General features: G+C 41.5%; 1 protein-coding gene and 1 long non-coding RNA gene across 2 annotated transcripts in view; one reads left to right on the top strand and one right to left on the bottom strand.

The window, feature by feature from the left end:
- The window catches only part of LOC134423303 (uncharacterized), a 153,292-nt gene that overhangs the window by 138,223 nt on the left and 963 nt on the right, over window positions 1-14,106 (bottom strand). The gene's annotated exons all lie outside the window — the stretch shown is intronic.
- LOC134422741 (CARD- and ANK-domain containing inflammasome adapter protein-like) lies at window positions 10,901-13,168 on the top strand. Its single transcript, XM_063165132.1, has one exon. It carries the CDS (start codon window positions 10,901-10,903, stop codon window positions 13,166-13,168), a length of 2,268 nt encoding a protein of 755 aa, XP_063021202.1.

Genomic DNA, 14,106 nt, shown 5'->3' with positions numbered 1-14,106 from the left:
TTTGCACCAGTTTTGCTAACTTAATTTAAGTTCACACTTTTGGTTAAACAAGCTCAGCTCCCCATATGGACAAACCTATAAAACATGGTTTGACTTTCCCAGGGAACATTTTTCATGCAGCCATTAACTTGAACGAGAACTGTGAGACATTACTGTACCTGCTTATGAAACTGTTTTTGTTAGATGACTAACTTTATGCATATATGTTTAAAATTATTTAAGAGGGCCATGAGGTTATTATTCCAAGTCTTATAAATGGAATTTCTTGCACATGTTCCTGATATTGGCTTCCATGCCTGTTTTGAATTTACTTACAAAGTACACTGCCACACCCACAATTAATTTCAAGCTATTTCCTTGGCCCCCTCCGTTTGCTGCATTATCTCCTCACGTGCTGAAACTGCTCCTGTGTTTTCCACTGCACAGGAAATGCCAGGCTGGCAGCATGGGAAAGGCTCGGATTGGAGCTAAATGTTAATGGTTGTTGCTGTGGCTTCAATGCGGCAACAACGAAAAGCTCTCACATTTAGGATCTACAATTCCTATTTGCTACTGGCAACGCCAGTCAGGGTTCCAATCAAGCTCTAAAGGTAACAATGACAACGTAGGGACAAAAGCAACAAAGTCATGAGCTCTGGGAAGGAAAGATCCTCTGAAGTTACTCTTTTTTTTTTGTTACAAACAGCCCAATTCTCAAACCTGTTGCAAATGAGGAACACCAGCAAGCTCCACGCCGCTTGATTTTCTGTAGCCTTTTTAAAGGCGCTTCCTCCTGGAATTAATTTCGATGTACTTTGACACTTGCACAGCCCAAAGTAAGAAAGAAAAGCTCCCATTATCCCCTTTTTAACACACTGCCCATCAATCCAGGAAAGCACTGCCACCCATCTCACCCCTTCCTGCCTCTCCAGCACAGTCTCACTCCTCTGCTGGCAGTCCTGATCTACAGCAATGAAGAAGAAATAAAACTCCTTGTCTTTACAGCTCTGCAGAAACAGGAACAAGCAAGACCTCGCCATAACACACAATAATAAACCCGGATTCCTCCGTGTTTCTGGGGTTCAGCTGGTACCACACCAGCCAAGAGCACAATCAGTAATGAATTTGAGTTCTAATTCCAGCTACAGCTGTACATGAGGAGCTCCTTTATAGCTGCACACACAGTTCTCCATAAGTGCTGATTGAGATCTGCAGTGTAGAAATACTGAGCTTAATTCTCCTTTTCCCAGGCAGGCCAGGTCTTGGCTTAAAAAACAAAGCTGAAAAGTCCCAAACCAAACAACTTGGTCTTGGTCTAAATCCTCCCTCTGCTTGGATCTTCAAAATGATACCGACTTCACAGAGATCTACTCTCTGATTTAAATGACTCCATGAGTCTGTGAGTTCAAAAAGAAAAGTTTTATAAGTACAGGTTCAAAACAAACAGACTCTCCATGTAGTAAAAATTACCACTTTGCCTTACAACTAATGATCATTAAACGATGATGCTCCAAAAATCTATGAAAGGCTCTTCAAATTCATGAGAAGAGTCAGAATAAAAGCAGAGCTTCCAATTACTGAGAATTTTTAATGGCTTGCTATTTCTTTTGTGCACATCCATTAGTATTTCACAGTCGAAAGCCTGTCCCATATAAACAACGATATATTAAAATGTATTTTGATTTATTTATCGAATTAGATTAAACTATGTTTAAACATTGCTGGTTCTAGTTCTAAAACTAGAGTATTAAGATTCACCACATTACAAAATCCCTAATATTCTTCAAGTCCATTTGCCTAATATATACTTGCCATGCCTGACATGACAATCTCATTCTAATCTGGAATTTAGCTATTATTTGATACTTTATGTTCTAAGATTCCTTCCTTAAGTCCAAAGCTTTAATTTAAGCCAGCTGTTCCACAAGAACTCAGCATGTGTGGGATTTTCCCACTAGATGAAAATGATAAACAGGATTTTTTTTTTTTATTTTTAAAGATATATTATGAGCCCATTGAGAGATGGCTCCTTTTAAATAAAGGCAAAGAAATTGTCACAATTGGTTCAGCCATGTAATGTGAAAATGATCCCGTGCAACACAGCTGGGTTTGTTGCTGGTATTGCATTGGCCATGTCATGGGTTAATGTACAAAGTTATTTTGGCTTTTTTAGCTTTCCAGTTTTACTGACCTGCGCACTTTGTTTCATGTTGATAATTAATACATGAATATTAACAATATAATATTCTAAATAGGCATTTTAATTCATATTGCAGCATACACTGAAGACATTTTGTGCTCATAAGGGAGAGTGTCAAAGTGCACATCTGCACTACAGAATGCTACTGGTGTATTATTAAAATATAGACAGTTTGAGCATTGAAATATATGTTTTTTTAATATCATTTTGATCACAAGAAAATGGCAAATGGCCTTAGGAAAAAAAAAAGCACTGTCATACCAGAGGGAATGGCAGGTAAAGGGTTAAAATCAACACAGGATTTGACAGCAACAGAACGTTTTCCTGCAAACTCCTTCTATGGTGTGATCCAGGGGAAGGTCCAACTCAAGTGCTGGATGTTCATACAGGATTTCCTCTGACTAATGCTGTCAGCATTCAAGACTTTTGATTTAAAATGTGGGTGTTATACACAGATAGGAAATTTACCATTTACAATTTCACATTCAAAAATGAATGGAAATTACTGTGATTTTCAGATTCATTTTCTGTACGTGGAATGATGGCATGAAATGAGGAAGTCACTGTGCTGGGAGTGCCTGCCAAGCTTTTACACAAGTCTTTTCTGTTTGGATGGGATTCACAGGTAGCTTGTACAGCAAGGCTTTTCCTTCCTTATTTTCCAAAAGCTTTGCTGGATGGAAATTATGCCAGTGAGTAAAAGAGGGGAAGGGGGAACAAACCACCACCTTGGATTTGGTGTCAATTCAAGCAAAACTGAAAGTCACATCTAGATGACATTGATGCATCCTGTTGTAAAATAAACTAACAAAACCAAGCCTAGGGAGCACAAAAGGTGTTTTGGATTTGAAAGATTCAGAAACAAAGTAACACAGAAACCAAGCAAACTGGAAAATGCAAACTTGAGATGTAATCTGTTACAATTAAGTTCAATTTGCCAATATTTCTAGCAAATCTGCCATGGCCAAAACTCTCCAGCAGGTTTGTTCTGAATTCTGTTGCAAGCTCTGGGTGCTTCAGATAATGTTTAAATAGAGATATTTTATTGAATTGAACATGAAGTCAGTAAATGCACTTGAGCTGTCATTACAATATCCCTTCTATGCACTTAATGTCACATTTATCCCAATTTCATGATGCAATATGAACTTTTAATTGAAACTGAGATTTCCCTGTGTCTTGTGACACAAGGGAAAAAGAAGGTTGATTCCAGCTATTAAAAATCATTATTCTTTCCTTAATCTGGGTCTTCTAAAATCCATAGTGGGGATATTACTGTTCTATTGAGCCAAGGATTTTGCTTCACTGGGATCTATATGATATATAAATACATTTACAGGTAAATTACAATGGGTCTAGATGCCTGTTCAGCATCTACCACATCACCTGACAGGAGTCCCACAAGTCTCAGGGACCTCAATTAAACCCAGAACTGCTATTTAGGCAAGGAGAGGGAAAAAATATTAAAAAGCACAAACCAAAAGAACTTTTAAAACTTTCTCAAACAGGGATTGCTTCAACTGCTCAGCAAACTGAATTTACAAATGAATGTGTTGAGCTTAGAGGGACAGAGTGGAAGAGACTCAGAAAGGCATAAGGTACCAATATTCAAGGGGTGAAAAGGAAAGTAGTGCAGGGACTGTGGAAGACATCAAAGCTTTAGGAAGGATGCCTGAAGAGATGCAGCTCCTGTAAAGACTGCAGGTGGAGGTGTGCAGTTCTCTCCAGCTGGACATCAGAACCAAACATTCAAGTTATGGAAGCTATTATTTATTAAATAAAAAGGATGCTGACATAATGACTCAAACCTGTGCTTTGTCCACAGAGCAGCTGTGGCACAGGTACCAACCCTGTGTGCTGGGGGAAGAGGCATTCCTAGGGAGTAGAAAATCCATGCTCTGTGTTTGCATTACTCCTGTGACCAAATCTAGGGTTTTTTTTTTTTCCAAAAGCCTCTTTATGCAGCAAATAATTCTCTGCTGCCAGTGCAGACTAGAGGAGTTAGGAATAAAGACTTAGTTCCAGGCATGGGAATTCTTCTTCAGGCATCCTTCCTAAAGCTTTGATGTCTTCCACAGTCCCTGCACTACTTTCCTTTTCACCCCTTGAATATTGGTACCTTATGCCTCTCTGAGTCTCTTCCACTCTGTCCCTCTAACCTCAACACATTCATTTGTAAATTCAGTTTGCTGAGCAGTTGAAGCATTCCCTGTTTGAGAAAGTTTTAAAAGTTCTTTTGGTTTGTGCTTTTTAAATTTTTTTTTCCCCTCTCCTTGCCTAAATAGCAGTTCTGGGTTTAATTGAGGTCCCTGAGACTTGTGAGACTCCTGTCAGGTGATGTGGTAGATGCTGAAGAGTCATTGTAATTTACCTGTAAATGTATTTATATATCATATAGATCCCAGTGAAGCAAAATCCTTGGCTCAATAGAACAGTAATATCCCCACTATGGATTTTAGAAGACCCAGATTAAGGAAAGAATAATGATTTTTAATAGCTGGAATCAACCTTCTTTTTCCCTTGTGTCACAAGACACAGGGAAATCTCAGTGTGAAATGAAAGCTCCAGTTCAGATGGGCCTGCACATGGAAACTGAGGGGGCAGCCAGGTCATGGCTTTCCCCTGCTGCATGAATCACCCTTTGAATGGAAATTTGAGTAGGAGACATCATGGCTTGGGAACAAAGGGAGCTGCTGGAATGTCACAGGTGCAGCCCAGCACAGAAGGGTGTTTGGGACATGCCAAGGAAAGCAAACACCACGAATCTGGAGGAGTTGTCAGGACTTTGTGATTTAGGGAGCTCTCCAAATCAACAAGGGTGTTTCTCACAGAGCCAAACTGACCAGAGGACAGCTGAGGTCCTGAGCCAGTGCTCCAGTGAAGCAGGTCCTCAGTGCTGGAGCTTTACTCAGAACTCACAAAGAGACAGGAGCTGCTGATGTCCTACTGATGCTCTGGGAACCACACTGGCACTCCTGTGAGGCACCCCTGTCAGCTGGGTGTGTAACCATCCCCTCTGCTGCACTGGGCTGGGGTGAGGTGCAGAATCCAGAGCCTGACACACAAGAACTTTGAGGGGGAACCAAAATAGTCAGTGAAAGGCAGAGGATTCAAACAGAGGGCAGGGGAAGCTGCCAGAAATGGGAAGGGGAGATAACATGAAAGAATCAACTCTATATCCCTCTGAATGAGAAATACTGTGGGCAAAAGATACCAAATTACAGAACTGAGATCAGACTAACACACCAGTAAGGAAGAAACAATTGTGATTGTGATTCTTCACAATTGCCTGTGATTTTCTGCTACAGCAGGAAAGTTAAACTGCATTTTGATGTATAACAAATATAAACCAAATGCAACTCAAAATCCAAGATAATTTTAACCAGTTGATCAGGTTGGAGTACAACTAAATAATAATAAAGGCAAATGGAATAAATAAAAGCAACTGCCTCCATATATTTTTTACAGAAGAAGGAAGGAGAATAATACCAATTTTTTTATAAATGTGGTTACAAGCTAGTCCCTTGAGTAATTTCAATTGTCTAAAGACCAGGAAACTGCTATAGATAGATTTAACTAGAACAGTGAAGATGTACTGGTGATAGATTTTTATGTCACTAAGAGCAAAATGCTGCTTGGTTCTGGTGTAATTCCAGAATAGTTTTCACTGAGTGCTCTACCTCTGCAAAGCAAATTTGGCTAAAGGCTCTCTGGGAGATGCAGTGACAGCACCAAACCCTGCTGGGAGCAATGCTGTGAGGAAGATCCTCACTCTCTTCACCAGTTACAGAACTTCTATAAAGTATTTTCTTCTTCTGTAAGTTTTCAGTGACAAAGTGCATGCTACTGACTCAAAATCACAAGGGCTTGTTTGGTTTACAATGCAAAAAATTCTGCCCTCTCTCCTTTTGGTTTTGCTGATCCTAAAGCTGCCTCAGCATTTAGTAACTCAATACTTTTACATCATTTATATTTTATCCTAATGATAGGATAATCATCAGTTAGACATAAAAATTTTAATTTTTTTAAACTTTGCACTATGAAATTTGCAGTAGCTATATATATATCATTCATCAAATCAGAACATTTTTTCTTTCTAACCAACTTTTACTTTATTTATTATGTTCTGAAACAAGAATGTTTCTTTACCTCTGTGAAGCTAAACTAGCAACTTCTTTTCCCTTCAACCTCCACTATGTAGCTTTTTAGAAAACAACCTGGCAAGTAATGCCATGAAGAATTTTGGAAAAATACTTTCATTACTCAAAACATGAATGGGACAAAAAATGGTTCCTAAGTAGTTTGGTTACTCTTCTTAAATTCACTTCTAAATGCATGATAAACTGGAAAACAGTCCTAATCCTCACTTAGGCTGAGTTATGTATTTGTTAAGGCTCATTGCTGGCGCCAGCCTGCTCTGCTGGCATTTACAGCCATCAGTGGCACTTTGCAGATGTGCCCTGTCCACTCACCCTGGCTTGGGAACTGCATGGAAGTGCTCATTAATCTTTGGGAAAAAGAACAGTTTGCATTGCATGGCTGCAGTGCCTAATGTGACCTTCATGTGTTTATGCCTGAGGAAACAGCCCTACAGTGCTGAGATAAGGCTGTGCCTTGTTCTGGAGAGAGAATAAAATACCTGGGCTGTTGTACCCGCTGCTGCTTTATTGGTGTTAGGAAAGCATCCATGAGAGTGGACAAATGTGGGAAGCTGTGGCTTCTGCAGGGCTCTTTCAAGCAAGGGTGGCTCTGTGCTACCAAGGGGTGTGTGGGGTGGGGTGGGGTGGGGTGGGGTGGGTGGGATGGGATGGGATGGATGGGATGGGATGGGATGGGATGGGATGGGATGGGATGGGATGGGATGGGATGGGATGGGATGGGATGGATGGGATGGGATGGATGGGATGGGATGGGATGGGATGGGATGGGATGGATGGGGTGGGATGGGATGGGATGGGATGGGATGGGATGGGATGGGATGGGATGGGATGGGATGGGATGGGATGGGATGGGATGGGATGGATGGGATGGATGGGATGGGATGGGATGGGATGGGATGGGATGGGATGGATGCTGTCAGGCACAGAACACTGTCAGACTGCCCAAATGAGCTTTCCCCACCCTCAGTGGGCCCTGATCCCCGTTCTGTGTGTGCCCCTCCCTAGGGAGCAGCTCCCATCTCAACACCAGCCAGGAAGGCCCTGAGCCTGCTCTCCACAGAAATATGACTGACACAAACTCATCACTCAGCACCAAAGCTCCCCTTTGGATTCCCCTCATTTACTGCAGTTCATCTTTAGGCAAAACCAAGCTCTGCACTTTGCCTCCTGCAGACATCCTGTCTGCTCAGCTCTCCCAACGTTCTAACAAGTGAAGCTCCCTGTAATCACCACCATGAACTCTTCCAGCTCTGCTGTTTCTCAATCCAGCTCTGCCTAAATACAGTTCCACCTCAACCAGCTCGGCCACACTCAGATTGCTGGTTATCCAAAGCAGGGCTCTCTCCATGAGCCCTGTTTATTAAGGAAAATGCCTTGATCACCCAGAGATATTTCTGCACCCCTCACGATGTTTAGATAACGATGCTGGCTGTGTTATCTCTTACAGGCTGGTGATTCCACAGCCAGATCCGCTCCCGAGAGCCTCGGTGGAGGAATGGTGACCTCTGCAGGTGCCTCGGTCCCGCAGCCTCATCCCCTCACGGGCTCCTTCCACCACAAAGGTGCGCTTTGGGTCGCTTTCATCTTTGAGAAATTAAACTAGAGAAAATTAAATGTATATTTGAGGATGACATGGCAACATCGAGAACACGGGCATGCGTTAATTTAAGGAATAAATGTTCATCGCTGAGAAGCCAGAAAACAATACTTCAAAGGACAAAAACTTCAAAGCACTACATAACTTCAAAGCACTGCACCAACAGTAATAAACACTTAGGACGTGTCTGTGAGGTAGAAAAAAAAATTTCCTTTTTTAATGCTTGTGTAAACAGGGAACGGGGATTAAGGGATTTGCCCAAGGACACAAGTTAGGAGCAAAACTGAGATTGCATGGCAGAAATAACTGACTCAAGTGTCCCAGCTAGAGCCAGACTGAAACAGCTCCCTGCACAGACACCTATTCAGCAGAAGCCAAAATTGATATCTTTCCTATCAAGGGCATCACCTGCCCTTCAAACATACAAATTTAGTAAAGCTCACAATTTTCTTTTCAAAATAACTTAATAAATAGCCTTTCCAAATAACCTAATAATCCAGTCCTTGGATACAGGGAGCTGAAGAAGCCAGCAGAAATAAAAGTGGTCTGTGAAGTTCCTTATGCCCCTCTGACAACAAATAAATATAAAAGTTAACAAAGCAGCCCACAGATTTGCCTCTTCCTTCTCTCCAACTTAGTGTTTTCTTAGATCTCCAGTAATACTAAATAGTGCCAATTTTATTTTTAATGTGGAGTTTACTGCTGATCTGACATATTTGTGGTCTTATGCACTTAATTAAATGAGAAGAGGTGTTGAGCCTTAATATTTTTCTCTTCTCAAATAAAGTGAGTTAGTAAGTGAAAAAGATATAAACAAAAAAGCATGCTTCAAATAGCCAATTCTGAATCTCTTTGTGAAGTCATTGTTGGAACAAAGGCTTAATTCTAAAAGTGGCTAAAATAAAAATTAAAAAATAAGGGCTTTTACAGCATAATTTCTTAAAACAAATCTATACAACAAGCTTCCAAAGGTTTCTTGCCAAATATGATTCTTGTTATAAGGCAGAATTTCCTCATAAGTCACATATTTATAAGGAGAAACTTTTAAAAAAAAGGCGTAATTATATTTTGAGGACTGTGATTTGCATCTCATAACACATCATTTGCTGCTTGTTACTTTCCAAAATAAAGTGAAGTGGCTGTGAAAGAGGTGCTGCCTGCAAATATTGTTCAAATGTTCCTCCTCAAGGCCAGGGAGGAGAACTGCACCCTTCCATCTTCACTAGGACCTGCTTACCAAGGAAATTCTGTATTCACAACACTGGGAAATTACTGCCATACTAATGGAATCTTATAGAATATCACCATTTCTTTTTTTATTTTTTTCAGGAGTTCCAAAAATGGCATCCAGAATGATTCTGCTCAGCACCCTCATAACATTTCCCAGTCCCAGAGCTCACAACTTTCCTGCAAAGGTGATCAAGGATTGTTACCTCTGTTTAACACAGGAAGAATAATAATGACAACATGAAGATCCCATTTCCCCAGACTGAGTGAGGACTGATTTACTCAAGACACACAGAGATCTTTAGGACTTGGGTCAGTCACATCTGAAGATGAATAATTTGCAGCTTATAGACTGAGTCAGTGGCAGATTTGGGAACACCATTCAGTCCACATTAAACATGCTAGGAGTTAACAATCATTAAGTAAATGACAAAAGTTTTGCTATTCTTGGTGCATTGCCCTTCTTTGCATTTCAGAGGAATTACTGGGCTCTTAAATTGGCTGTCAAATTCGCTGACTGGGTAACTGGCTGGCTTTCAAAATATATATTAAAAGCCTTGCCTTTTGCAGCTATTTCTTCAATAAAAAAATTTTTTTTAATAGAATAAATTTTGCGATCTTACTTATAAAGTTAAAATCAACAGCAAAAAATTAAAAGTCTTATCAGCCACCTTGTACATGCTATTAAAGAAAATACATGCAAAGGGAGCAGGACCCAGCAGAAAGGGCACTGAACTAAGAAACTGAAGGCACCATTTCCCATTTGCTTAAATAAGGTCAAGCTTTCGCCTTTTCAGCTCATTTTACCTCCAGCTTTCCCCAAAGTTTGTAATCTCAATTTCTCTCTCAATTGGTTTCAAAATGTGTGGATAATTACTATTTTATTTCCTTCTCTTCCACAGGGAATTGAAACACCAATAAGTTAAATTAATTACAGCTAGATCCCAAGGTCCTACATCCATATGGAAGACTACACAGATTTGAAGCTCTAATTATACTTTAAATATTGCACACTGAATCACATGCCTTGATCCACCTCATGTAAAAGAATTAACTTCCAGACAGACTCTGGGTTAGAGCAGGAATGACAAGCTAAATGGCCTTAAATATACCCCTGACTGGAGCTGCAGCTCATATTAGAAAGGCTGGATCACTTTTTATAACCAGCTGCTTATACAGTTTATTTTTATCTGGGGCTTTATGCTTTTATTTCATTACATTATAGGGTTTTCACCTGCATAGCTGGCAGAGTGCACTCTTTCATTTCAGATCATACAAGGTGTGTGATCATGGCAACAGTAACTATGCTGTGAATTTTCTTTTGTCATGTTTAATTGACTGGTCATTTAGGAACCAGCTTGGCCAGAGGAACAGAGAAACTCGACTATCAGCTATCTTCTATTCAAACATCAGATTCACAAAAGCATTTTTTAAATCTCTAATTATGAATTAAAATCTGAAAGAAGCTTTCCAAGTGAACTATCTTAACATATCACAGACTTTTGTTTTGTTATTAAGCTGTACTCGTTGCTAAGGAAGAACAGAGAAGATCAAAGGACTTCTAACAACGAGAAACTCAAAGGTGAGGGAGTTTTGATTTCTTTAAAGATTTAGCACTGACCTACAATGGTTGTTAGTTCATAGTTCTATGAAAAGACTGAAATTATGTGAGCCTGCTTTGCTATTTCCTATTTATTTCCATCAAACAATACCTCAATTCACTTTTTGATTAGCAACATGATCAGGCATTCAAACAGCCTGTTTACAAACCCATATGCAATTCAGGTCCTAAGGACTAAAAAAGAAGAACTTGTACAAGGCATAAATGACCCAGAGCAGCTCCTGCACTGGCTGATAGAAAATGGTATTTTTACCCCAGAAAAAAAGCTGGTCCTGAGTTTCTACAGGACACGAACAGCAAAGAACTCTCGGGTGTTAGACATACTCATTTCTCAAGGTGAACGAGCCTGCAGGCTCTTTTTTTATCCATGTTTAAAGCAAGTGGAGCCAAAACTTTACAGCAAGATAAGAAAATACGTCAGTGAAGTAAATGAAAGCATTGGAGATGCCAGAAGACAGTTGGTTGGGTATTTACTTGAAAAAGATAAAGTGTGGTTTGAAAACAGCAGCGAGCAGCACCAGGGGAATAAAGACAGACCTGGGGGAAAAAAGCACAAAGGGGCTCTTAAGAAGAAAGGAAAAGTAACTCCACTTTCAAGGGCAACAAAGCCTAGAAAAGATCCTGCTGCTGTTGACATCTTTGCTGCAGTAGCTAAAGGCTCCCTTCCTGAGCTAGAGAAAACACTGAAGGACAATGACCTCAATGTGCTAAACCCCTCCAGTGAAACACTTCTGCACGTTGCAGCTGCTCGTGGCCATCTCTCCATCGTGGCACATTTGCTGAGCAAAGGTGCAAGGACAGGTGTGAAGGACAGGAGAGGGAGAACAGCCCTGCACAGGGCTGCTCAGAAAGGCCACGGAGGGGCAGTCAGGCTGCTGCTCCAAGCTGGGGCTTCCATGCACACTCTGGATGTGGAAGGCAAGACACCACTGCACTGGGCTGCAGAGAATCACCACAGCCACATAGTGAGCATGCTCCTGAAAGAAGAGGCAAGGAGCTGCAGGAATCAGCACACCTTTTTACACATGGCAGCTCTTAGAGATGAGAGCAGCCTGGCCAAAATGCTTTTAGAGGCTGGTGCCTCCACTGAAGGAAAGGATAAGAGAGGACAGACTGCTCTGAGTTATGCTGTTTCTCAGGGATATGAAAACACTGCAAAAGTCCTTCTAGAAGCTGGAGCCACTGTTGATTCCAACACGGTTGAAAGAGCCTTCAACAGCAACCACCCATCCATCTTCAAAGTACTCCTGGAGTATTCTAAAGATTTGTCTGCTGACATAATGGAGTTAGCTCTTTTCAGAGCTGTACAGAAGAATCTGCACAGTGTTGTAGCAGCTTTAATTGACAGAGGCACAGATGTCAATGCCCACAACAAAAAGCACTACACTCCTTTGCTGCTGGCCTGTGAAATGGGCAAAGCAGAGTCAGCAGAAGTTCTAGTGGAAAAAGGAGCAAAGCTGGGAATAAGGACTCCTGCTGCAGACACAGCTCTGCACTTGGCAGTGCAGGCTGGGGCTGCTGCCATCGCAGCTGTGCTGCTGAGCAGGGGCATGGACACCAACGTCAGGAACCAGGCCGAGCAAACCCCGCTGCACGTCGCTGCCCTCCGCAACCGCGGGGCCCTGGTGGGGCTCCTGGTCAGCGCCGGGGCCAGAGTTAACGCTGTCACCAAGGACTCTGCCACGCCCCTGCACATCGCCAGCCACAGAGGCCACGCTGACGCTGCCCGACAGCTGCTGCACCACAAAGCTCCTGTCAACGCTCAGGACAAGCAGGCAAAGTCCCCTTTGCATCTGGCTGCTGAGCAGGGACACAGAACGCTGGCAGAGATGCTCCTGAAGGCCAGAGCTGACCCCAACGCACAGGACAAGGAGAAGAAAACTCCCCTGCACGCTGCAGCTCTGAGAGGACACCTCAGCATCGTGGAACTGCTGTTGGCTAAGAAGGGCAGAGCTGGAGCTAAGGACATGGATGGATGCACCCCGCTGCACTATGCCACCGTGAAAGGAAACGCAGACATCCTAAAACTTCTGCTGGCCGCGGGGAAAAACAAAAATATCAACGACAGAAACGTTTGGAGGAAGACAGCCCTGCACATTGCAGCAGAGTACGGACATGGAGAGCTGATAAATGTCCTCCTGAGCCACGGGGCTGCCATCAATGCCTTGGACAGCAGCAGGGACACTGCCCTGCACTGCGCCTGCAGGGCCGGGCACCTCAGCGCTGTCAGTGCCCTCCTCAGCTGGGCACAGGGGGAAAAGGCAAATGTACTCGCTGAAAACAGCCTCAGAAAAACCCCACTGCAAGTAGCAGAATGTAACAAAACAGAAAACCAGGCTCAAATTTTAACACTGTTGAGAAAGAAAATGTTAATAGCAAAATGAAGATGTAAAGGAAAAAACTTTGCATTTAAGTGCAGAATTCTCTTTGATGTAATTTGGATAGTCCTAATGTGGAATATGATTGAGAATTATGCTTGAACTGGAAGAATTAAATTAGCAAAGGGGATCTTGGGGAAAAAAGGATCTTAAAGACACTGTTAAACTCTTAAGTACTGTTTAGTCTTCTGCTTCTCTAATGAATCACTAATTTGGGATCTATATAGAATGTTCTTGCCTTATAAACATTGTGTGTGAACTCTTCTAGTATAAATCAAGACAAAGACAGAAAATATCTTTTCATATATCTGTGAATATTAGCCTGTATGGATAGCTTAGTTAGTCACTGTTTGGCAAAATCACAAGTTAAAAAAACATCTATTATGAACATGAAGATGTCTGTATTTCCTCAAGGTATTCCTGAGACTACTAACAATTATTTTTCTTTCTATGTTTTGTCATACTATTGTCTAGATTTTGTATTTGTAGATAGAGAGAACAAAACCCACCACATTTGCCATTTATTAATTTCACTTTCATTCCAGCACAAAGACAAAATACGTAGAATAAAAAGGTTGCAACAGAGTTTCTTGGTTCAAAATATTTGTATTGAGATGACAACACAAATATAAACAGAAACACTTTCTGAATCAACAGAAAGTTCTCTGGGGTTATTTCCCTAATAATGATAATCAATGATTACACTTCCCTTCAGATTACAAACCATGTTACCACAAACACCCAAACACCTTTTGAGAAACAAAACATGGATTTAAGAACGCATGAGATAAAGCTGAGTTTTGTTATTGATAAAATGACACCTTAACCTGACCCTCGCAATGCCCAGTGAAGGAACAGACATGACCACGAACTTGAAGGACACAGAGGCACACAGCCCATGTGGGCTCAGAGGATCACAGAACAATTTAGGATGGAAAAGGACT

Source organism: Melospiza melodia, chromosome 11 (assembly GCF_035770615.1).
Source record: "Melospiza melodia melodia isolate bMelMel2 chromosome 11, bMelMel2.pri, whole genome shotgun sequence".
Taxonomy (NCBI): Eukaryota; Metazoa; Chordata; class Aves; order Passeriformes; family Passerellidae; genus Melospiza; species Melospiza melodia.
The sequence above is the reverse complement of the archived record's forward strand: the minus strand, read 5'-3'. Positions and strand labels throughout refer to the sequence as shown.